Source organism: Colletotrichum phormii (assembly GCF_030913505.1).
Source record: "Colletotrichum phormii strain CBS 102054 chromosome Unknown BDP81scaffold_22, whole genome shotgun sequence".
In the NCBI taxonomy this organism is placed as follows: domain Eukaryota; kingdom Fungi; phylum Ascomycota; class Sordariomycetes; order Glomerellales; family Glomerellaceae; genus Colletotrichum; species Colletotrichum phormii.
In genome coordinates this window covers 199,204-223,549 of record NW_026851464.1, presented here as the reverse complement: position 1 = coordinate 223,549, position 24,346 = coordinate 199,204, and the positions used below count along the sequence as shown (strand labels likewise).

General features: G+C 50.8%; 9 protein-coding genes across 9 annotated transcripts; 4 read left to right on the top strand and 5 right to left on the bottom strand.

The window, feature by feature from the left end:
- Positions 1-113: 113 nt before the first annotated feature.
- On the bottom strand, positions 114-2,259 carry BDP81DRAFT_398094 (Cys/Met metabolism PLP-dependent enzyme-domain-containing protein; the record flags this gene model as incomplete). The annotated part of the gene is made up of 4 exons (XM_060588405.1): positions 114-220; positions 1,287-1,444; positions 1,506-1,765; positions 1,819-2,259. The coding sequence occupies 4 exons, from the start codon at positions 2,257-2,259 to the stop codon at positions 114-116; spliced, it is 966 nt and encodes a 321-aa protein (XP_060440875.1).
- A 709-nt stretch (positions 2,260-2,968) lies between these two features.
- Positions 2,969-4,322, top strand: BDP81DRAFT_464268 (uncharacterized protein; the record flags this gene model as incomplete). Its single annotated transcript, XM_060594131.1, has 6 exons — positions 2,969-3,104; positions 3,188-3,245; positions 3,278-3,323; positions 3,354-3,791; positions 3,851-3,955; positions 3,993-4,322. 6 exons carry the CDS (start codon positions 2,969-2,971, stop codon positions 4,320-4,322), a joined length of 1,113 nt encoding a protein of 370 aa, XP_060440874.1.
- A 1,050-nt stretch (positions 4,323-5,372) lies between these two features.
- BDP81DRAFT_436659 (uncharacterized protein) lies at positions 5,373-5,934 on the top strand. Its single transcript, XM_060591153.1, has 2 exons — positions 5,373-5,865; positions 5,915-5,934. Exon 1 carries the CDS (start codon positions 5,506-5,508, stop codon positions 5,827-5,829), a length of 324 nt encoding a protein of 107 aa, XP_060440873.1. The 5' UTR covers positions 5,373-5,505; the 3' UTR covers positions 5,830-5,865; positions 5,915-5,934.
- Positions 5,373-8,093, top strand: BDP81DRAFT_409601 (major facilitator superfamily domain-containing protein). Its single transcript, XM_060589085.1, has 8 exons — positions 5,373-5,865; positions 5,915-6,091; positions 6,146-6,366; positions 7,140-7,278; positions 7,338-7,413; positions 7,476-7,624; positions 7,688-7,832; positions 7,883-8,093. The coding sequence occupies exons 1-8, from the start codon at positions 5,826-5,828 to the stop codon at positions 8,049-8,051; spliced, it is 1,116 nt and encodes a 371-aa protein (XP_060440872.1). The 5' UTR covers positions 5,373-5,825; the 3' UTR covers positions 8,052-8,093.
- Positions 8,094-9,357: 1,264 nt separating this feature from the next.
- On the top strand, positions 9,358-10,073 carry BDP81DRAFT_398091 (ubiquitin 3 binding protein But2 C-terminal domain-containing protein; the record flags this gene model as incomplete). The annotated part of the gene is made up of 2 exons (XM_060588404.1): positions 9,358-9,849; positions 9,921-10,073. The coding sequence occupies 2 exons, from the start codon at positions 9,358-9,360 to the stop codon at positions 10,071-10,073; spliced, it is 645 nt and encodes a 214-aa protein (XP_060440871.1).
- Positions 10,074-10,130: 57 nt separating this feature from the next.
- On the bottom strand, positions 10,131-11,737 carry BDP81DRAFT_102553 (uncharacterized protein). The gene is made up of 3 exons (XM_060581381.1): positions 11,563-11,737; positions 11,215-11,458; positions 10,131-11,127 (listed from the first exon to the last, which is right to left on the bottom strand). The coding sequence occupies exons 1-3, from the start codon at positions 11,606-11,608 to the stop codon at positions 10,380-10,382; spliced, it is 1,038 nt and encodes a 345-aa protein (XP_060440870.1). The 5' UTR covers positions 11,609-11,737; the 3' UTR covers positions 10,131-10,379.
- A 1,864-nt stretch (positions 11,738-13,601) lies between these two features.
- BDP81DRAFT_436647 (family 28 glycosyl hydrolase) lies at positions 13,602-15,419 on the bottom strand. Its single transcript, XM_060591152.1, has one exon. It carries the CDS (start codon positions 15,176-15,178, stop codon positions 13,829-13,831), a length of 1,350 nt encoding a protein of 449 aa, XP_060440869.1. The 5' UTR covers positions 15,179-15,419; the 3' UTR covers positions 13,602-13,828.
- A 931-nt stretch (positions 15,420-16,350) lies between these two features.
- On the bottom strand, positions 16,351-18,688 carry BDP81DRAFT_464262 (sodium/hydrogen exchanger family protein; the record flags this gene model as incomplete). Its single annotated transcript, XM_060594130.1, has 9 exons — positions 16,351-16,757; positions 16,797-16,962; positions 17,075-17,266; positions 17,315-17,363; positions 17,422-17,791; positions 17,977-18,199; positions 18,295-18,401; positions 18,510-18,578; positions 18,640-18,688. The coding sequence occupies 9 exons, from the start codon at positions 18,686-18,688 to the stop codon at positions 16,351-16,353; spliced, it is 1,632 nt and encodes a 543-aa protein (XP_060440868.1).
- A 3,623-nt stretch (positions 18,689-22,311) lies between these two features.
- BDP81DRAFT_464261 (uncharacterized protein) lies at positions 22,312-23,501 on the bottom strand (the record flags this gene model as incomplete). Its single annotated transcript, XM_060594129.1, has 3 exons — positions 22,312-22,997; positions 23,030-23,211; positions 23,269-23,501. 3 exons carry the CDS (start codon positions 23,499-23,501, stop codon positions 22,312-22,314), a joined length of 1,101 nt encoding a protein of 366 aa, XP_060440867.1.
- Between the last annotated feature and the right edge of the window lie 845 nt (positions 23,502-24,346).

The following is a 24,346-nucleotide window of genomic DNA, read 5'->3' as shown; positions in this document are numbered from 1 at the left end:
TCAGAGTCGGGATGGACGGCGCCCACGAAACCGCTAGAGTCCGTGGTGTGGTTGCCGGGACGTATCTATGCTCTGTGGAACATCCGCAACCAGGAAGTTGGATGGTGAATCGCTCACATCTCGTTGACGAGATAGTCAAGCTCCTTCCTGATGGAATAGCACGATTCAGCAAGACTTCCCACGACATAGACGACCTTGATGACGATGGTGATTCCGGCAACTAAAGAACAGATGTTGCAGAGCTTCAGCATGTGGGGTCCGGATGTACTCAACATTGTTCGACTAATGGGTCAGTCAGATATCTGGGCGCTCTTCGATCTGTCGCCCATGGACAACTACAACAAAGGCAGAATCTGTCTACTCAGAGATGCTGCACACGCCTCGACTCCCTTTCAAGGTGCCGGTGCTGGTATGGCAGTTGAGGATGCATATGTGCTCGGAAGACTCCTCCATCACGTCGAACGAGCACAAGATTTCCCTGCCGTTTTCAAAGCTTTTAGTAAAGCTCGAGCTGAGCGCACGCAAAAGCTTGTCGCCACGAGTCGGGAAGCTGGTCATTTATGGCACTTCGAAGCTGAAGGAGACGATTTAACAAAGATCAAGGAGATCATGCAAAATAGAATGAGTTGGGTTTGGGACAAAGATCTTGATGAAGACATTGCGCAAGTTGCTAAAGATCTTCAGAGGGCAGTTAGCTAGCTTATTTACGACAGTAATATGTCATATTCTCTATTTCAGATCAGGATGTGAATCTTATGGAAATTTTGCTCGTTCAGTAACAGTCACCACCACTACATGCAGTTGCGACAAGTATGCCATCTTGCAGATTTCAAAGCAATGCCGATAGTTGTAGGTTCTCAAGCACATTTTCACACTTGGCGTCCAAATAATTTCTATTCAAGTTGGACTTCCCTCTGTGAGCGATTCCTGCCATTATCGCTGTGCTTGGGGGTCGTCGTACCATGTCTTTCACTAACATGATGTTTTACAAGTTTTTCACGTGTGATAACCGACATCATGTCAATGTGCAAACATCATGATAGATATCCCTTCAGGGATTACTTCAGGGGCTACAGGTCTTGTCTCAGGGGAGCCATACATTCCAAGGCTTCGTTCCAGCGCCTGCTCCAGGCGCTCCTACAACGGATCCCTTTTTCTAGGCTACCTTGCAGCACAAGATCAGTGCAGACTGTCTCCAAACCAAATCACCAAACCCATCGCATGTAAGTCGCAGCGCATCAGTTGTCCAATTCCCGCGCTTGGCACAGCAGGACTAATGCTCATACTCTCTTCAATGTCGTGTATGATATCGTCAATGTGCTCGATGCCAACTGACACCCTGACCATTTCCGGCGCAACACCAAGATCGATCTTCTCCTGTGGTAGCATTGGCCTGTGTGTTGTCGACCAGGGATGCATAGCAGTCGTTTTGGCGTCGCCATATCTAAAAGAAATTAGCAACTAACACACGGGTATCTGGCAGTTGTATGGCGTGACACTCTCACCCTGGGTTGTTCGAGATCATTTTGAAGTTGTCAACCAGCTGCTCGCCAGCATCCGCTCCGCCTTTGATACCAAACATGAGCACTGCGCCAGCCCCACGGGGTAGGTGCTTCTGCGCAAGCTTGTAGTGAGGGTGACTGGGAAGACCGGGATATGATACCCATACCACATTCTCGTTTTTCTCAAGCCAGTTTGCCAGAGCAATGGTGTTTTGGGCGTGCCGCTCGCAGCGCAAGCTCAGAGTCTCAATACCGAGTACAAACTGCTGACTGTTGAAAGGAGAAAGACAGTCTCTTCCACCACACGGCACGTTACGCCGAACTCCGGTAGGAGGAAAGAGAACTGATTGTAGGCGCCGTGGTAGTAATGCTTCGTTGCGACGATGTTCTCGCCATGCCCAGCCAAAGCAACCATAGTCATGAAGACAGCTGCTTGGCCTGACGATACAGCAACGGCCGCAACGCCGCCCTCCAGTGCTGCGACACGACGTTCCACCACGGCTGTAGTTGGGTTACCCGTGCGAGTCGCAATCTCACCCTCCTCCTCGAGATTGAAGAGTCGCGCAGCATGGGCTGAGCTATGGAAGTTGAAGACGTAGGTTGAGTAAATCGGTACTCCACGTGCCAGCGTTGCAGAGTCCGGAGTTTGCCCTGCGTGGACTTGCAGAGTCTCAAATTTTGGGATGTGTTTCGAACGCTTCTGAACGGTATGATTCACTAGGACATCTCTTCCTCGATTTTGGGTGTTGGGCTCCATTTTCAAACCAGGTGGAAGTTATTTCTCGATTTGAGATTGAATGGAGTGAACACGAACGGGGAGGTGATGCGAATGAGTATGCGACAGACTGCTTCGCCAAAAGTTGCTTTCAGAATATTGACTCGAGCTCAAGAACAATCTTTCATAGGTCCTAGTCTGAATTGTTTTCACTTGAGTTGGTTAGTCGTGATGGTAAACTAGATCCGGTCTAATGGAGAAGGTTGGTGGTAGGCGATATCTCGGGCATTTCGGGCCTTCGGCTAGCGACTCCGAGTTAGACGGATGGTTCGCTGATATTCGGGTGCCGCGGCATTTCATCTTTTCCACCATTCATGATGCATCGAATAATTATCTTCAATGTCAAGACATAAAAGGCCTCCGGTCCAATGTACAAATGTCTTATCCCATCAACTGCGGCATGACGTCGGTACATACCTACGTACTCTGTATGAGGGGTAGTAGCAAATCACGTATTAATCCAAGATATTCCGGATCATTACCGTATTATGTCCCAAGCCTGCACCCAATCAAAAGATTACAAAAGTGATCAGAGTTGGAGAAGACCGGAGACGTTTGTACCGACGTCATGCCGTAGTTGATGGGATAATCGCGGCTGAAGCGGCAGCCACTGGGAGGCTTGTCTACAACGAGGGCATCATCAGTCTCGCAATCTTTCCGTTACTCACACTCCAATCACACTAGGTGCAAGATGACTGCCGGCAAGAAACTGAAAGTTGTTGTCGTTGGCGCCGGCTTCGGCGGACTTGGAGCCGCAATCGAATGTGCAGACCGTGGCATGGATGTCACCGTATTGGAGAAGTATCCCGACTCCAATAGCCAGGGTGGTAAGCATCACAAAATCACCCCTTTCTTGTGTTCCGATTTCAGAGTTCCGTCCTACGATGCTGATTATACCTCTCATTCGCAGATATTCTTGACTTCTTCCCCAATGCTGGCCGAATTATCAATCGATGGGATGGGGCAAGGTTGGCCAGCAAATTCACGATACCGGTTGCAGCCAAGTTCGCACCATGGAGCTATACAAGTACGATATCAAATTCATTGTCGATGTTCCATGAGCAAGAGACGGAAAGGAACACAACATCACTTATGCAGGTCACCGTGGCAAGATCCACTCGATCTTCCTTGCCTACGCAAAGACTCGTGTCCAGGACATCAGGATTGGCGTCGCAGTCACGGAGTATCTTGAAGAAGAAGGCCGAGCAGGTGTGAAGCTGAGCACTGGCGAGACTATCTGGGCCGACTGTGTTATTGCCGCAGACGGCCCACGGTCCATCGCTCGGGCGCAGGTTTTGCATCTCGACGACAAGAAAATCGACGAGACCACGAGCGGCTGGTCTGTATTCGGAAGCTTTTTTAAGACAGACGAAACTATGAGAAATCACCCTGGTATCAAGGAACTCTTCCATGAGGATAGAGACACTGTACGATTTTGGATGTATGACAATTTGAGCCTGATGGCATTTGTCTGGAACCAGGGTCAAGACATTGCTTGGGTTCTTGTTCATCCGGTAAGTGCTTTGCTGTCTACTAATGATTAGGCTGTTGAATCACTGACATATCTTGATAGGATGACAAAGAATCATCCGAATCTTGGTCCAACATCGCCGAAAGAGAGCATGTGGCCAAGTGGATGAGCTTCTTCCCCGGAAAAGACGCACAGGCACTGCTCGAAGTTACGCCTTCGAACAAGACCATCGATTTCAAGCTAGTCTATCGACCGAATAGACACCTGGGTCAGCAAGGGCGGTCGCACGATCCTAATCGGAGATGCTGCTCATGCCAACCTGCCTACTGCCGGACAAGGCGCTTCTCAAGCACTCGAAGATGCTGTGACAGTTGCTGAGTGCTTGCAGTCGTCCAACGGAGACGTCAAGCTAGCACTTGAAGCTGCACAGCGGATTCGTTACCATCGGTCAAATGCAGTGCACAAGAGTGGTCAGCAGAACAGAGACGCGTTCTACAAGATTCCGTGGGATGACATCGAGGCGGCCCCGGAAGAGTGGGCTAAGAAGCGATTCCCCAAGCTGAAGCCAAGCTGAAGCCCTGGGACCCCTTGGAGTTTACCAAAGAGCAGTTTCCCAAAGTCGCTAAGGACATCAAGAGCGGTGTCACGGGACATCTGAATGATGTAGCTGTGCCTCCGCCGCCTGGTGGGTACTGGTAACTGAATTTACTGGGAGTCGCCGGCTTCGGAATGCCTTCTGTTGTTATGTAACCAACTTATTAGAGTAAATAGTACTGGCATGCGTACTAGATCCATGATTTTAGAGAGACTGAATTATCGAACTCAAGGTTATAGCTTTGCAATGAGTGGTTGCATTAGAAAGTCCAATTAATCGACTCGTCGTGCTCCGAACGAATGATCAAGATTACTTGCGGAGAGACTTTCTAAATCTCACAGGCCAACCAAAGAGATTGGTTAATGCTGCATATATGCGAACGACTGTGGCAAGTGCGTAGACTACGAAACCATCAGCGTATGAAAATTACCCCTTGCTCAGGTCTTGGCTTCTTAGCCTGCCATGAGTTTTCAGAGACTCTCAGGATGTCATTTTGCTTGTAATACCCGGATTTCGGAATGTTGTGGTTATTTGCAGTGTGATAGCAGCAGGGGTTCCCTCCAAATCGCATCTGCCGAAACTTCAGCGCCCAGCTGAACTGGAGATGGGTGCTCGGCGGAGGTTCCGTCTCTACCATGCCACGTACCATGCGAGTCAGAACTCTCAGACAGATTCCTGGCTATATCGGTAAACACAGTCATACTCGGGCTCTGTAACCCCAATGCCGACCATAGCACTGCGACTTTGTAGCGTAGTCGTCAAGTCGGAGACGGAAACCTAATGCCAGCCGCACTTGTGTACGGGATTTCGCAACGTGCACAGTCCAAAATTAAGGGTCCTTGAGAATTCCATTACGCGATCATAGAGGGAAGAAGGGGGGAACTATAATGTTAGCCTGAGGCATTCGGCCGAAACTAGCGCCTAAAGCTCGGCACTCTCGGGAAATACACCGCTCAGCTATGAGGTTACCTCACAACTCAGCACGCACACAGCCAGACAGAGAGCGCTATCTCTGGTTCTACGGCGTTTGGACCAGATGCACCCCTATCACCGGACACTCGAGGGTTCGTTGATCTAACCCGGAATGTCTTATCTATCGCTTCATGGTGTGTAGCAAGAGAGTGCGTGGTATCTCAAACGCGTATCTCGAAAAAGGAGAAAAATGCGCAGGTGGCCGGCTCAACGCTCAGGTCAACATGAAGAAGAAATTTTTGAGTTGTCTGCGAATGAGTTGACAACTGCTAGATTTACTTTGGATTCTCCAAATCATCACAAGCACCACTTGAGTATACCAGACTGCCAGTCCACGGAGACTGTTAAACCTCAAACTCAGATCCCAACTGTAGCACCCACGAAAAATACACCTCCGCATCCTAAACCCTCGACCAACATGGCTTTGTTCACCCCCGGGCCTATCGTCTCCCACGTTCTCATGGTTCTCGTGGCCATGTTGAATATTTGTATTCTATCTTACGATGTGGAATGATCAACAACTTGAACTCGGCTAAGCCATACCAAGATTGTGTGATAGCCTCCCTGGCTCGGTGGTCATGGCTAACAATTTGTCATAGACTTCAAGTTAAACAGCGATATGATCGGACTCAATGTTGCTATCATCAGCGCCGGTTCGATTTTCGGCGCTCCGATAGTGGGTCCCATGGTTGATCGTTGGGGACGGAAGATCGGCCTTGCCGTTGGCTCCATCTGCATCATTCTCGGAGTTGTACTTCAAGCTTCAGCCTCGGGAGGTAAGAGTTCCTACAGAAACTCCTTTCAGATACAACTGCTCACCAGCAATGCAGTTCCACAGCTCATCGTCGGCCGCTTTATCATCGGTTTTGCCTCCCTCGTTAATGGTTCGATCGCCCCCATGTGGGTAATGGAGGTGGCGGCGCCGAAGTATAGCTCAATTCTATCGAGCACTGTCTTGACATCCGTACCATTCACTTCGTTCTTAGTCAGCTGCATCGTCCTCGGCATCTACGACAAGCAGTCCAACTGGGCATGGAGAGGGCTTATGCTTGTGAGTCCCTAGCCCCAGATAATCTCGAGTTTCCGTCTAATGTCTCAACCAGGGAGAAGCAGTACCTTCTATTATCCCATCGAGTGCTGCAAGGCGACAGTACATTGAGATGCGGGGGAGCAGCCAATCGGGCCACTTCGGGCCCCTTTTTCCAACCAACCAACGTAATTGATAATAGATACTTCCAATTACTAGAGATTCTGCGTATGAAATCGGTACCAGCAATCTTCTGAGTTACAGAGAGCTACATCGCACTCGAGGCAGCCCATCCTCGTGTACTTCCGCCGCTGCGGCACCTCGAAGGGCACGAACTGCCCAGGGATACCGGGCTCAACCTCCGGAGGCTCGCGGGGCCGAACAGTGGCATTATCACATTGCTCCGGCGTACAGTCGGCAGTGCAGGCGGCGGCGAGGTCCTCGGGCAGCAGGGCAAAGATACACGACTTCGCCGAGCCCGTGGAACGGCCAGATCCGTCAGAATCGTCAGAATCCATTAATTGAGTATTGGTAATGATGGATTTGGTAGATGTACCGGAGTGGAAATCATAGGGGCAACTCAAGCAGTGGATGTACCAGATGCGGTGCGGGGTAAAAGGGGGCCCGTTATGTGGAGCCAATGTACTGTCGCCTTGCAGCACTCGATGGGATATCTCTGTGTCTCTTGCCATTTGTCGACGAAAGCCCACGCTGGCTGTTTTCCAAGGGCCGCCATGACGAGTTAAGGTTGACTCAGATACTCCTAGATTAAGATCGTTCGACTGACATTCTGCAAGGCGATAGAGGTCCTCGCTCGATTGCATGCAAACGGAGATCGTGACGATGCTACAGTACTTCAAGAAACACGAGAGATTGTCGCGGCCCTAAACCACGAGAAGGAGAGCGATGGAGGATGGAAGGATTTGATCGCACCATGTGAGCGAGCTTCAGCCAACATGGCAAGTGGACAGCTAACTTATGGAAACTCCAACCAGCGCCGAACTTGAAGCGTTTTACGATTACCGTTCTGACGAATATCTTCTATCGAACTTTGGGCGGGAACATGATCTTGTACGTTTGGAAGAACACAGGCATACATTCAGAGTTCTATGGCACTAACGAAAAGCTTCCAGATACTTCTCATCCTTCCTCATTGGAAAACTAGTTGTTTCCGAGAGGAAGTCCGTAATCCAGATCAACATCGGTTTACTACTGTGGAAGGCCTTTTGCAGCGTGGGCGGTGTCCTCCTTATTGACAAGATAGGAGCTCGCAAGCCATTGAGTAGGTGCTTTTTGATATGAGTTCCCCGTTCCATTGAGCTGACCTCTATGTCTTTCTACCTAGTTACCGGGACCTTCGCCACAGTTGTTCTGTTCGGCATTCTGGCTGGCCTGTCTTACCTAACCGAGATTCATCCCGAGACTAACGCATACGCCATCGGCGCGAATGTCGTTGTTGCCCTGTTCTTACTTGCAGTCGCTGCAAGCTGGTATGTGAAGAGAACCCAACTCCATCGTAGTTGTGCTAACGTTATCGCAGGAGCATCTTGGCCTACACGTACCCTCCCGAAGTGCTAGGATACTCTCAACGCGCCGAAGGCGTCGTGGTTGCGCAAGCAATCGGGTACGCGTTCAGCTTTCTCAACCTTTACACCACTCCGCTAGCCATCGATAGAATCTCCTGGGGATACTATGTGTTGGATCTCTGAGCAGTCGGCAGAAAAGATGGATCTGGAAGGCGGTATGGGCACTTACAAACGGCCCTTTCACTTACATACCACTTCTGGGAGATCGTGGGCTCTGCCCACAATCTCCTCCTTCCACCTCCAGACGCAGCAATAATAGACCATTATTGACACTTCGTTCCAACCGTACGGTTGCCCTGCTGACGTGTATACCAACACTACGCAATCAATGGTGGCTGGAACCTTGGAATATTGTTCGTTGTTACATGGTTGTTCGTCGAAACCCAAGGCAGGACCTTGGAGGAGATGGATGAGATCTTCGATGGAGTCGTCTACTCGAACAACGTCATCATCGATGGCCAGAACTCCAAGAGTGATTTGGGAAAGGACGTCGGTGATAGTAGCAGCGTGGCTAAGAGGAAGCTTATCAAGGTCAGCACCCGTGAATAGGGCAGATGACTCCCTTGATTGAAAGGACTCGGATGCGATCATTTAGCAGGCATTGACATGGGCTATTGGACATCTCTGTATGGTTTAATCGCAATATCACCAGCGTGACGACTTTGGATGAGTTCTCGTCAATTTGTTTTTTACTGTGCGTTGCTGGACAACGCATCAGTCACGAACCTCGACTTCATGACAACCAACCATGACGCCACCACCGTTTTGTAGGATTCGGACCAACTAGCGTAGCTGGGGCTGAGAGAGCACCGGGAGAGACAAATCATTTCATGGAGTGGAAGCCGGGAAATCTAGCGCTGACGATGAACAACATTTGAGTCCATCTGTGCCGCGGTGCCGCGCTCAGGCACGGAGCTGAAATCTCGCGGCCGGCGCCAAAACGCGCCACTTTGGGAAGCTATTGAGTGCCACAACGGCGATCGAAAGGGAGAAGAGGAACTCAAGCACTGCAGTGGTGATTCAACGGCGAAACTCTATTCCCCCTTTCACGAACTTGCGAAAAGATGAAGCGCCGATCCATCGCTAGCCGCCCACGACCGCGCTAGAACATCACAATTCAAAGCACGCGAGCTTGGGGTCAAAGGCGCTCCACGTTGAAAGCTTCTTTGAAGTGGAAGGAAACTAAACTTCATCGAGCCATGACGGTTGCTGCGTCCAAGCTATGGTCCGGGACCACAACATAGTTAGCCTTTCAACCTAGCCAGCTGGAGGTATATGAAGACCTCACTCTCTGTTCTTGGCAAGGAGTTCTTGCTCAACTGCGCATTGCCGCGTGCTTCAACATCTTCAAGCCTCTCGTCCAAATTCTCGCCTCGTGCAATATCAATTGTCGCTCGTTACAGTTCTCACTCGCAATACAGCCGCCATCATGAAGATTGCTACCGTCACTGGCGCCCTCGCCTTCACCCTCTCCGTCGTCGCCGCACCCGGCGCCACCACATCCACCAGCAAACGTGGCAGCAAGGCCAGCTGCCCTGTCAACTCCGCCCAGCCCGATGGCAGCCTTGGCAAATCCTACGTTTCGACCAGCCTTCTAGTCCCCATCTCCAAGAACCTGCCCAACTATGCCTTCCCGGCGACGCAATGGGCGCAGGTCACGCCCAAGGACATCTGCACTGTCTTCAACCTCGATCTGCCGGTGGCCCAGACTCAGGGCAAGGTGTGCAACCTCGTCTTTGATTTCCCTTCCTGGGATCAGGCGCCTGGGAAGTTCGTTTTCCTTGGCCAAGGTACCTTCAAGTTCACCGGGTATGCCATTGGTGTCGGAGCCGTCGCTGGGCAGACCACGTATAACAAGCAGCCCGCCCCTGGCCCTAGCCCGCCTAATCCTCCGCCGACGATGACTCCGGGTCATAGCTATGTGAGTATTGAACGCCAATGGAATGAGATGTAGACCATCGTGGTTCAGATGACTGATGGTGGTGCCTGCAGATTGTCAACAGCGCCCCGTGCAGCATTCCGGCTGAGGTACCGGGAAGTGTGACTGTATCAGGAAGTCTTTGCTCGCCGGACACCACCTTCATGTTCCAGCAGAGCAAGGATGGGTGCCCCGTGGGCTTCTTCGTCGTCTTGACAGATGCGTGAGGGGAATCGTAGCTGCTGATTAATTCACCCTCCCAAACTGTGTGAGGATGAATACCAAAGACTAAAGATGGGCTTGCGAACTCTCAAGGGGGTAGAAAAGATATGAGAATAGCCGCGATGGGGTGTAGGTCATTCAAGTCACGACATCGGCCGATTCGCAGTTATCGCATGACTTCCCAGGAACCACAGGCCTGTCCGATCATGTGTTTGAAATTTGTCGTCGTTAGCGCGGTTGTCTATTGAAATTATTATGGCGCTCAGTATCTCACTGAATGTTTCGTTTAACCTTTTCCCGTGACCGCAGTCTTACCACTCTTTTGGGATATATGCCGGAGTATTGTCCTCATCCTCAGGGGTCTTCAACCCCAGTCCCTCCAACACTCGATTTTGCATCGGCAGCAATACCAAGACAGCTCTGTTGAACCTCCACCCAATAACAGGAACCATCGCACCAATCATAGCATCCAAGATGAAGTGGTTCGCCGTTGCGACGATCGTGAAGAGCATAGCCATCGGCCACAGGGGCGCGATGAGACGAAGCGGACGGTGGGGCGAGAATCGGCAGATGCTCCAAGCGAGGAAGAGAGCGGTACCACAGTGAAGACTCGGCATCGCGGCGATGGTGAGCTGAAACTTGTTGTGTGTCCAGGCGTTGCCTCCCCCCTTTGCTCCGTGGAGCACATCCTCAAATCCGTACTCGGCCGGAAGCATGCGCGGCGGCATGCAGCGGTAGGTTGTCACGATAACAAAGGCGATTGCGTTGTCCATAGCGATAGTTCGTCGGATTCTCTGGAAAGTGCTCGGTGGAAGGAAGGTGTAGCAGTAGATGATGAAGATGATGCCCAGGCTGATGTGGAAGTAGTAGATCTTGGCCAGGTAGGACATCAACCATGGCATGTTGTTGAGGACATATTTCTGTACCCCAAGCTCGATGTCAATGCCGAAAAAGTGCTCGAACTTCAAGATAGAAATCGCATGATCGCGGCCTCTTGCGAAGACAGCTTCGTTACCGGCTATCATGCGTGCCGAGAAGGCACGGAGCAGTTGGTATATCCTGTGAGAGAAACAAGTAAATCAGAAATCAGCCCTAGTTCTAAAAAGGTAACATGAAGAACTGGTGTAGCACAAGATCATCTCATACCAGTATGTCGCATTCCAATACCAAATTTCAGCAAGAAACGGAAAGGTATTGTAAAATCGAACGAGAAGTTTACTGTTGATGCGGGACACCTCGCCCGACTCCGCGCGCATCCCCGGCTTAAGGAGCGGAGAGGTGGGGCGGGAGGAGGAATTCTCCGACCCACGCTCACACGAGTCTACATCATCGTCGCGATCCAGTCGGCGGCGGTTGATGAGAGTGCCTACGGTGAAGGCAAAGACGATGACTAGAAGAAGAAAAAGTATTAGATGAGGCTTGGATTCGTAGAGGTAAAGAGACAGGGTTTAAGCATAGAGGGGAGTCTGAGTTAGGGGAGCGGGATGGACTTACAAGCTGGTTCGACTACATTCCTCAAAGCGCCAAGTGACGAAGCCATGATAGGCTAAACAAAGGAATTGAAATCTTGTTGGGTATCGAGAGTAAGTGAAAGATGCAGTTGGACAAGGCTGTCCTGACGAGAAAGCAGAATGAATGAACAGCTTTCGTCTCCCCGAACCAGAGAAGAAAGGAGTGAGTGACGAGAAGATATTACAATAAAAATGCCAAATCCATCAGAAACCCTTTCACATGGGGAAATAGGAGAGAGGGATGACTAGGCTAATAAATATTCTAGGCACAATGCCCCAGAGCCCGCTTCACCGGGACAAACCCACAACGGGCGGAAGGTGTACCAAGTCCAACCGCAGCATTTCGTGGCCAAGCATTGTTGTCAGATCGGCGCCCCAGGCATTAGGAATTCCGCCCAGCCTTGAAAGTTGAGCAGGAGTAGGACCACACGTGTGGGTGTAACCGCACGGAGCCGTCTGATAGGAGAGTTGGGGGTGTCGAACGTTGAAGGAGGGAGGGCTGAGCGGGACTGGAGACACGACGACCTGACGTCCCACACCCCATCCCACATGTCCACCATCCATCCATGATCCATTACGGTATCACCCCAACCAAGCACAAGGCAAAAGAATGGTTCGGCGGAAGAAGGAGGGCACGCCGGCAACGTACAGCAGAACGTAAGCAAAAAAGCCCAGTTTTCATTAGAGCCTCCTTGCTCGCAGTCGCCCGGTCTCCACGCTGCATCACTGTAATCCAACCATGAACTGACGGTGGGTAGAACGTCGAAAAAGGGATGTGGGAGTTCCTTTTCTGGTGGATTATCCAATCATTTCGAGTCGGACTCTACCCACTCGCTGCTCATAAGGAAACTGAGAGTCGTGGATGACGGGGTTCACTTCCCGTGGTTTTTCTCAGCAGCCGGAACAACCGGAATCAGCGTCAGGGGGCAGAACTCGGGCGCCAAGTCGTCTCCGAGAAAAAGTCTTGCCATCAAATTTAGAGTATGGAAATCAACAGAGCGTCCTTCTCCATTAAAATGCGGATGCTTTGCGCGGGATTGTGGACCCGGTCGTTTGGGCAAGTGTTCGAAGCTGCGCGGGACCGGATTGTAGGAGAACCTTGGAACTGTCATGATCGAGACACAAACTCAATCGATCTTTGGTAAATCTTACCGCGGTCGAGTCATGCCTTGAATACTTGATTTAAAGATCTTCCAAGAATAGGAGGTTCGCACGGAAGCATGCAGCTTGTCGCATGTTTTGATGTTCCCAGTGTCCACATCAACATCAGCGCGAAGACGTGTCCGAGCGTTCGAGAAGAACCAGAAAAGGAGAAAAACTTCCGCTCCCACTAACTCCCCGCTACCAACACTCAAAAGAAGCAGGCTTTGCCATCATGATCTAGCTTTCGTCTCGAGCTGCCATGCCCGTCAAAACTCCCTTCTGACACAGATAGCTTACGACTGTGCCAGGGTCAATAGACGAGCAAGGCTCGCTGGTAATAAGCTGCAGGATCGGCAGCTAAGATCAGAAGCTTGATACGCAGCCACCCTTGGCGCTAGCTGGCACGGCACACCACGTTCGAGCATCTGACAGGACCAGTGCCGGGACGGTTGTCGTACCGTGATGGTGAAGGTGCTGCTGATGTGAGAAACACCATGCCTGGCATGCCTGGGCATTTGGAATCATCATCTGCACGTCAACTGCTGTTTTGGGATTCGCATCGAGGTTGAGGGCTGAAGGCTCAAGGCTGAAGGTGTGAGGACGGTGACGGCAGTCCTAGTAACAAGTCCCAGTAGGTCGGAGGCGGACTGCACAGACATGGCTAGACCGGTGCCCGAACAAGAACGAGAGCATCGGACATCGGACTGTTTAGTGTTTTGCGGGAAGATTCAACCCTCCATTGGGCCGTTGGAGGCCGTTGGAAATTTGGAACCAAAACATCGGCGTACGGAGTTCAAAGTCCCCGGCTTCGGCCGAGGTTCGTTGCCAGGAATGCGGTAGCTGTGGAGGAACCCGCGGCGGACTTCGTAGACCTTTAAAGCGATCACCACAACCTTCTGATAAAACTCTTGGCAATGGTCAGTGTCCACTTAGATTAAAGCATACCGTACTAAGCGGCCGCTGATTAGAAAATTGCGGTCAAGTTCAACGCTAACGGTGATGGCCCCCGCGACTTTATGCCGCCGAGGGTGCCAAGTTTTGATTATTATACCACCATAGAGCCGGATACGCCGGATCATTGTAGTAGCCGACTATTGAAATGATATTCAGAGCTCATCGGCGCTCTCCTCAATTTCCTGGCAATCGAATCCTTCATCGCCTTCGACATTTTTGCAGATCCATTCATCCAAGACAGTATCTTGTCCGACGGGCTTTACGGAAAAGTTCTCTACCGTCAGGTTGTTGCACCCGCCCGCAGCCGCGCTGCACCGGAAGAAGCCCGAACTAGGCACGTCGTCCATCATGGTGCCGCTAAAGTTCTTCCAGACGACGTCGGAGATCTTGAACGTCGACGTATCGCACGACTCGCCCGCGTGTCCGGAGAAGGACTCACATTGAGTGATGAAAAGTGGCTCTCCGCGGGTGCCGTCGAGATTAATGTCTTCTAGCACGATGTTACGCGCGTATCCCGTACCGCCCCCGCCGCCATTGGGCGGATACCCAATCTGGATGCCGGTCCACGTCTTGAAGTAGCAGCCCCGCAGGGTGTCGTGTAAAGTCACGTTCCGCGCCAAGAAGTTCTCGATATACTCGTATTGCCCGATGAACTGGCCGATGGATCCCATGGCTATGCCAGTGCTGCCGAAGAACTCGCTGTCATAAATGTAGATATTGCTGGAGTTGGCCTTGAGAGCGATTGCGTCGTCGCCGTTGACAACTACCCACCGGCGGAAGGTAATGTTGTCCGAGTACATGGTGTCAGCGCCGTCCGTGTTGAGAGAGTTGTTCTCCGAAGACGACGTGCTATTCACGTAGATGTCCTCAAAGACGAGATCTTTGGAGTACATAATGTTCATCGTCCACATCTGGCTCTGCACGAACCGAAGGCCTTTGACAGTCGAATTCGAGAAGTCTCGGAAGTTGATGTTCATCGGTCGATGAGGCATGTTGGATCCACCTGCGTTGAGATCATACCAGACCTGGCCGTTGCCGTCGAGCGTGCCGACTCCATGACCCTCCCAAACAACGCCATCACCTCCAAAGTGCCAGACGGTGCTCTGATTCTGGAAGTCCACAGGCATCGACACCGAAAGCCAATACGTCGTATCATTGCTCCAGAGAAGTCTTCCACGCTGGTCGATAACAACATCGTCTAGGCTGGTGGTGACCATGGGCGACTTGATGTTGTACACTGGTCCATCAAGCACAATGATGCTCTTGGTGCGGCACTTGTCGTTGAGCGCGCTTAGCAGTGCCGGCGCGTCATCCCCGCCGTTAGCGTCCGGCTCAAGGATGCAGAGGTTCCGGCCTTCCTTCTCCGCCCTCTCGGCCCATTCGCTAGCAGTTGGAATACCCGGGTCGGATTCTGCGAGAAGGGTGGCCGCCGAGAACCGAGTGGTCTCGAGCCCGAGGACTAGCCTTGCGGCTAACGATGCGAAGACTGCCAAGCCACGCATGATGGATGTGTGCTAGGGCCTCGAACCCAATCAAGAGATGGATGGAAGGATTACGAGCTTCGGTACACGCGAACAGACGCTTCTCGAAGTATAACAAGGGCGTTTTGCGAACAAGAGAGGACAAGACAAAGCAAATAGATCTGTGGCGTCTATCAAAGCACTAGACAGAAATGGTGTATGAGCTCCAGAGGTTACAGGTATCTCTCAAATATGAAGTCGAACCCATCGACGTGTGGTATTTCTGTGAAACCCAACATTGCATCAGATGATGGAGCTCAGGGGGTCGCAACCACTGTCAACGAATGACATGCGCCAAGTACAGCGGGGTAATGCCCCGGATCGTCCCCCGTAGCGTCCATTCCCCGCAGCAATTACGTCTTCTGCCCGCATGACGCCCTGGTAATCCGACCCCAACGTCCGGCATTTCAAGGCTTGTACTTGCTGATGTCTTTTACTTTGGATGTGGGAATCTTTATCCATGGGGTCCATCATGAAAAGGACAAAATAATGGCGGTCAGGTATGCACAGAAGGACCTGTCTGATGGTAACCTGCGGGTTGGTCTGATGATGAATGCAAGTCATCACGAGTTCTGGTCAGTTGTGTGAACGTTACATGCATCTATCTTGATCTTTCAATAGCTATCCAACATAATGAACGTCATTCTTCGACTAAACAGTCGACATGCTTCACTTACACCATTGCCGTCGTTCTGGCCTGGTCACGGTCGGCCAGTGGATACCTGGCCCGTCCAGCCCGGCCCGATGACCCACTGGGAGCCGGAGCGGATTACACAGCTAGCTTACGTGTAGAGATCAGCGGCCGGAGGCACAATCAAATAGCCAAGAACAAAGCACCGTTAGCTTCCAATCTTCTGTTGAAACCAGGATCGGATAGTTCTCGGGTCGTGGAATTGATTCAGGCCTTTCCAGTTTTTCAGACGACAAATCATGACTGCAAACAAGTCGATTCCAATGTAAGTTGCTCTAAGTGTCATCCAGGGGCATTTAAAAGAAAACTAATCGCCTTCATGGTATCAAAGAATATGTCCCCTTTGGCGGCGAAAATGATGTCCTGAATGCTATGTACTATATCTACTACAAGAAGTCATTCAGTTCCTGGGCTCCGATGCTCCTTTTCTACTACTAGCATATCCCAGTTGCAGCGCAATGTTCTAGCCCTGCGTAACGTGTGGCTGATCCCATTTCAGTTGACTCATACTTGTGCGAGGCAGGCTGAAGCTGCGAGGCGCTTTCAGTCGTGGGAGATTGAAGTTTCGCCTTGGAGATAACTCTGCGTTTTGCCTCGCTTCTTGGAGGCCGGACTCGAGGTCTGAGTATCGAACTTTCTCATCTCCGACAGATGAGTTGTCATCTCCCATGTGGGACAGTGTCTCTGTTGACATATTCGGCCGAGAGAAACGGTTGAAGGCGATAAAGGTCTCCTTGTCGCCCTCGACCGCGTTCGATGGAGGAGGGACGCGAACAGACCGGCGTCGGATTGCCACAGCATCTTCCTGAACCGGCTGGACACCCATGTATCCGTAGATGACATTGAGGATAGGTATAGATACTCCGTGGACTATGATGGAGAAGAGTGCAAGCTAATACACAACGGGACCAATAGCCCGGAGCATATCAACTACCTCGCTGTCGCCCTCGGCCTCGGCAAGCTTAAGGAAGAGATGACGCGCATGCTCGACATAAAAGGCAGCACCAACGCCAATAAGGCCAAAGTAACCCATGAGCAAGGCTTCTTTCCAGTCCTTGATGGTATTGGGCATGAGCTTGTATGTGAGGAACACGGCAGGAATGCGGCGGAATACGAGGACAAGTGCGCCGAGAGCAAAGAGCCGACCAAGGCTAATGCCGGTGATATCGGAGCTGAAGTCGCTCCACGGGCGGGATGATAGTTCCGAGATAAATAAAACCCCCAAAGTTGAGAAGAACGTCGATGCTGGCGTTGACTTCGTCGTGTCGCTTCTGTGCCTCTGCAAGGTACTCGCCGTCCCAGTTGAGTGCACTACCGGCAACGAAGCAAGATAGTAGATCGTGGGTTCCGATGGCTCCTGAGGTGCCCATCATGAAAAGCTATAGGGTGTCAGTTAATCTTCTCCCCGTCCTGTGTCGATGACTTACACCAATTGCCGTTGGCAAGAGCACGTAGCTTTCGGAGTCGATCCACTTCCTGGGCCTTTGTTAGAAACTGTCGGAACTACTTCGTGCTCAGGGACCGATCAACGTACTTTCTCACAGAATATCTCAGAGCAAGCCTGATCAGTGTTCCCACAATGACCCCGTAGGCTATACTCATGAGGACGAAGTAAAGCCAGGTCTCCAACAACCAGTTCAGCAAAGCGACACCAACACCTCCACCTTGACGTGCAACGTCACCGGCTCTAGGAAGAAGTGCACGACCGACCGCGTGCAATGTTGCATCATCTGCGTGCACCTCAGATCTCTCCGCGTGCCGTATGAGATATGTCGTCAGCATCAATATCGGGAACCCGAAGCCGTCGTGTGCGCCACTTTCGGAAGAGATGATTTCCCGCAAGGAGCGCCGGACGAACTTGTCGGCAAATGGTCCCTTGGCAACCGCTTGTGACAGAACTGGATCTGTTGGAATATTGACGGCAGAAAGGTGGTCTGGGCCGTGCAAACGGCCCTTCCACCTACTTACACCCAACGGAGGAATCGTGGGCTACGCCCACCAACTTCCTCCTTACGTATACATACGCAGTTCAATACCAATATTATTGAGCTTCGTACGGCCCCCCCCAGGCCCCTGCTGACGTGTATACCAACAGGGTCCGTTGAGGTAACGCAAGCAGCAATCACACCAGCACCCAGGAACGTCAACTTAGGAATAGTTGCAATGATACAGGCTGTCGTAGCCAACCACATCAAGGTCATGATGGGCAGCATGAGTATGGCCATTTCTTTGCACTTGTTCTTTTGGTACTTTGCTGGCAACTGGTAGCCGGCCATGACCAGTTGGATACCAATCATCACTCTCGTAAGCCCCTGAAGTAGAACATAAGCCACTCATCAGTACACGAAAGCATAATGTCGCGTTTCTCCTGACAACATCGCACTTAAGCCGTATCATTGGCACTTACAAGAGTGATGTCTTGGGTCTGTCCCTCAACAGCTGACCCCCATCTCTCGCTGTCGATGAACCTAGCAGCTATAGGACCAAGGCATATGCCTAACACGACGGCCGGTACTAATTCGAAGCTAACTGTCAGTGGACATTGTACAAGAGATTGCTCTGAGTATCAATCTGCATGTCTACTAGAACACTGCCGTGGAGAATGTCCGAGAATAAGCTTACAGGCCTCGCCCAGGTACCACACATTCTTTATCTTGACGGAGATGATACCAAATAGAATGATGATCGCGCCTGCAGATGGAACCACCACCAGTTAGTCATAGCTAAGCGATAGAAAGTATGGAACACTCACCAAAGACAGCGAGAACTACATTCAATTCGCTAGGATCAAGGGTAGGCATCTTGGCTGTCCGCTTGTGGCTTCGCTCTCGATATGCAAGTGTCTTTGTGTGATGTGCCCAGGAGGTGTGTTGTGCGTTTGCCGAGAAAGGCTGCCTTGGCCAGCAAGGACTTGAGGAGGGGGATGATTTTTTTAGCTAATGCTCATACGATTTCTACATGAAGTTGTTTGGAAAGAAGAAAAGAAAGGAGATGCCAACGAGGCCTCGAGGAACAGAGGAAGAAATACAAAAGGATTGTCTAATGAAGTGAAGGAAATCCCGCAGGAAGATGAAGTCAGAGAGCAGAAACCTGAAATGATGGTGGACAACAACACTTGCTCGACTCCTTGTGGTATGACGGTCACCCGGTAGCTCAGCGCTGCTGATGAAGAATGGTCTGGTGAGCGGCGGGAGGGCAGCTGATCCTTCTGCAGCGCCGAGAGTCCGGATATTTGATAGTGGTATGTCAACCAGGGGCATACTTGACTGCGGACCAAAAAGGAGCGACTTGGCTGCAGATCTTGGGCGGCCGAATTCTTTTGGGAATGGATTCTGATCACAAACGCTTCTGATTCAGAGCCAAGTACGCCCTGTAGATCGCGGTAGGGGTTATGGCGGCTCCTAATATTAGAGCATACAGAATACCCAAGGTGAAGACGGAGAGTACTTTGTGCTTGGGTCGTGGCTTCCTGGACGGCTAAAGATGGGGTCACAAGGAACGCGCAATGGGCCAAGCGCAGCTGAATCTCGTAAATAAAAGATTTCAACTGCGGATCGGTGTTTCTGCAGGGGAGAGTTGTATTTCTAGGGTTCCTGTCATTATAAACTTGGCCCGAGATGTCTCAAATCTAGTAGTCTTGTCGTGGAGGCACGTTGATCTGCCAGTGTGAGTGAGTATGGAACGACCATCCGTGTTGTAACATCCACGCGTTCTTCCTACCAGGTTAGGTGCTGAGAAATTTGGAATCTAGCTGGCCAGCGGGAAACAAATGCTGGCTTCTGACTGTGAGGGACACTCTTGCCAACCAAGATAATCCGGAGCATCGTCTCACACAGCCTCAGAAGCGTCGTTGAGAACTTGAGACAGCAGTCATCTACCAAAGTGGATAGCTTGCCTAGACGTGAAGCATTCTGCTCTAGCGCTACATGAACTTTCTAGGGTTCTTACTTCCGTACATGAAAGCAGACAATCCATTGTTTGAGAGGCACTCATAGACCTTTGACAGTACCGAGACGCGATTGTCTGTTCACCTCTTCAAATGGAAATAAGACACGATGATTGAGTCCGTTGGTCAAATTCAAGAAAGTTTCTTTGAGGAAGCTGAGGGTGTGAACTTGTCTTTGATACACAGCTTTCGGCCACAGAGGTCGACCAATAGAACGACCAGAGAAAATTGCATAAAAGTGGCACGCCGCACCCGGAGAGAGGTCGTAAACGCAACGGGGAGAGCTGATTGAACGTGAGGTCAGGCGACAGACAAAACTCGCCCAAGAGAAAAGAGTGGATTGCCTAGAGTGACGAGGTAGGACATAAGTCTTAGTGTCTTAACCAAGTGACTAGGCATCCAGGGTCGACAGCAGGTAAAAGGACCATCATTGGACGAAGAAGTCATAAATAAGGTTGGTTGTTCCGCCGTCAATGCTCAGCGGAGGAGTCCGAATTTCACGGCGGTGTCAGCGCGGCCTCGGCGCCAAGTGGAGGAAGCAAGTGTTGTTGACATTCTCCGCTGGGTGGAGACTAAAGGGGGCGCCGCAACTGGCAAGGCGATGAAGCTCGGGGCACGACTTCCGGTGTGACGACCACCGCTGGGTCGGCCAAGTCAATACTGTCTGGCTCAGACATTGTGATAGGGTCCCTGTGTTCTTGTGTTTTCTTGGGAGACCTTGGCTGACGAGGATTGTTGGGTGACGTTGGGACCACCCGTCGCTGGGCGCTTCTTGGTGAGGCTCGGCGCTTCGCGCTTGGCGGCTCGTGGTCAGATTGTTCTTGCGTTCTGACTTCTCGCTTCTTCCATCTCGTTACCATATGGCCTGGTGATGGATTTAAGTCTCCAAACATGTCAAGTCGCCCTCGAAGGAATCAAGGATTCGGTCCGCGGGTAAAGGTCTTCTCCGTGCTCGACCGTCTCATTTGCGACGTCTCCAATCCCTGCCGGCAAGATCCCGGTGCGGGTTGCCGCGTGAGCCGTTGCTGGCCATCCAGACTTCGAAGCTGGAGAAACTTGAGATTGGTGCTTGTGCTGCAAAAAGCACGCGCAGCCCCAAACTAAGAGCATAACGGTTAAAAACTCTTAGAGTCCTTCAAAAGACATTCTCTCTAGGCAATCTCAAAAGATGCTGAGTTAATGCTGGTTGTGCGCCTCTACCTTACCTGAACATCTTCATAAATCAAAAGGTACGCATCAAGACTTGGAAGAGTTTATCAAGCACTTGGACTAATAAGCGATCTTTCCTTGTGCATTTGCGATGAAGTTGTGTTATTAATTTGATGAGTAAGGTGAGTTCCCAAGTCTCCAGTACCATGTCAAGACTCAGGCCTTGCAGTCATTGCAGTTGGCTCGCGTTCAGTCATATCTCCAATCCTCATCTTTCTTGCTTTGGTCCATCACACCATAGTTGATATCTATGCAACATCTCAATTACGTTGCTGAGCAAGTGTATCCAGGCCAGGTTGTGGTGCATGCGGCACTGGCACTGGTAGCGAAGAAGACAGCGGCGACGGCCGCGGTGAAGCCTGTAATCTGCATTGTGGGTTGGGATCCTGGCTGCTACCTCGTCAGCGAAAAGCCGGTCGACAAGACACAGTAAATAACTCCATGTTACTAACACAAAGATTGATGGTTTTCAAAGAAATTGATATGGATTCGGATGGATTCGGCTCGGTGAGAATGATGGTAGTTCCAAAGGCTTCAATGGCTGAGTTAACGTTATGACGCATGCCTTTATAGCTGGACCAACTTGAGCAGGCAGGATAAATACGATAAATTTGTAACATTTCTAATCTATCTCAAATTAAAGCAAGTCCACCTTTTGATTGATTGAGTCAGTGTTTAGGTGCAACTCTTACTTTAGAGTTATCCCACCGGCGTCAGAAGGCGGGTATCCTCACTGTAGCCGGAAGGACCTCATTCCTCCTGTTATTGCATGACTGCAGCACCCTGACCAAATCCCATGTCCATCTTGGGATTCATCTGAGTATTATGAAGTGGTCAGTGAATGTATTGCTAATTTAACTGTTAAAGTAGCATTAGATGGTTACGTTCAGGTCAGAGATTTGGAGGCAATTCGATGGCGTACTTGGGGACGTGTGCCTATAGGCGTTGGATTTTCTGCTCAATAGGAAACAAGGTTAAAGCTAAGGTTATTTGAAGAGCTGTACAGTAATACTTTAGACTCATAGGCTAAAAGAAGTCAAAACGGATCAAGAGCTCCTTAGTTGAAGTTAGAATATTCAAAGCACGGTGCACGCCAGGTTGGAGTGGAGGGATATCCGGAGTGCTTCGGCACATCACCAAGTTGAGAGGCTGAACTTTTCCGAGTAGCGCGTAAAATCTCAAAAATTGCTCTACAATCCAACTAACCTTCCTTTAGGTTATCCTCGAGACACTGAGGAGTCTGTTCTAAAGACAAGTTAATGCAGGTCGCTAAGCACTGTTGACCATCTCAGCTAATTTGACGGTCCATAACTTATTCTGGCCCAGCACCACTAGAACATCCCCGGCGAGCTCAAACTGTACAATTGCCGTATTCACAGGATCTCTCGTGAAATACTGTCCATTGAAGACGCCAACGACCTTTCCTTGGGAACTTCGAACCATGACGCCTTCGCCCTCACCCGTCCAAACCCGGCCTTGGTCGTCGATACGGATCCCATCCGGAGCTTGCATTCTAGAGGCCCCAAAGATTCGCTTGTTGACAGGCCACATGTCATCGTTCAGCTCGTAGCTGTAGATCGCGGGTACTCCGACCTGAGCTGGTAGCCCCCAAATTCTACTTCGCTCCTCGCCGCCAAAGTCGGTGACCCAAAGAGTCTTTTGGTCCCTCGATGGTCGTACACCGTTTGCAACGGGAAACTCGGTTCTGCTGATGGCCGATAACAAGATATGATTTTGAGGATCCCAGCGCCACAGACCCTGAGGCAGGCGATCGGTCGTGGTTGAACCCTCTGCGAAAGGCAGAACAGTGATAAACATGTAGGAGTTGTTTGTACCCGGCTGCGTGACCCAAGCCACATCGTCGATGCTGTCAAACCTGAGACTGAAGTACGAGTTGAGCACAGTCTCGACGTGGCCTGTCTCAGGTTCGACAGATACGACACCGCCAAGCCAATCTCGAGTATCGTCCCGCAGATAAGTGAAGTACATGAGACCTCGGTGATAGAATCTCCGTTGGGATTTTCCAATGGCTTCGAAGAAGTCAGGTTCCTGATGGTTTTGGTGTTTAGGTCCAGAATCTCCACGTGGGTCGGCCCATCATTGATCCAAGTCGTATACCAGACTTCGTTGCGGTCGCTGATCCATACTCCAGCTTCTCCTGCAAAGTTGCTGGGACGCTCCTCGACCTATTCGATGACTGGATTCTGTCCGAGGAGTGCCAGGAACTCGTCGTCATATGAGATGAAAGGCGCATTGGTTGCAGATTGAAGGAGCTCGTTGGTCGACGCATTTGAAGTGTTGGTGCCGTTGACAAAGCTGTGGAACAGGTTGCCGTGGAACGGGGGAGGAAGTAGATATGTCAACTCATATGGAATGGAAACAATACTATTATTCTGCGCAAGGCATGTCTTTATGAAGACGGAGAAGAGACTGGCATAGCTTGAATACCGTGGCATCATGTTTTACGTCTCGCCTTGGTATGACAGACTTTGTTCGTGTGAAAGAGCTGATGATTGTGGAAGAAAGAGACAAGGAGTAACGAAAGTAACCAGGGACCAGCCTACTCTAAATAGTAGCATCATCTCTACGATGTCATCGAGTCCATTTTATCTCTGATACCATGTTACTGTGAAGCAGTTGGTAATTGGTATCGCGGTACTGCTACTCCAGATTCAATTTCTCTCTCATCGGGCCTTGGCTCGGCCAGAAACCTGATCGTACGTGACGTTTAAAGAACAGTTCCCATGAGAGCGATCAAGTTTGCTTGCCTATTAAGGCAATCGTTACGGTGAACGAGGTTTAAATAAGGTAAGGTACTCTGACGTAGTACAGACGCGGGAGATAGTGGTCAATGCATTGCCTAACGCCGACATCACCATTCTACTCCAGGATTCTGATCGGATGAACATCGTAATTGTCTTCGCCTTGCTCCACTGAATGTTTCCATGGTCAATTCAACGGTGTCTAGTCTTTTTCGGCGATAACCCGGACCGCGGCCGAAAGAGCTCCGCTGGAACCTCCGTGCTCTCGGGGACGCCGTCGTGGCTACCGGCAATGACTCGAGCTGTCAAGGGGGCTTCCAAGGCATTTGATGCGGAGCCTTCCTCGCTGGAAATAACTCTTGATAATTCCGCGTATAGCTGCTAGTGTAGTGTATTTCGACGCCCGCTTGAAGACGTAGCAGCAAATTACAATTGTGAAAAGGCGTGGAGGGCACAGGGCGACTTCAATAATGACCAATCAATTGCTCACGCCTCTGTTCTTCTTGTTGACCAGGGACTTGAGCTACACGGAGAACGTCCGA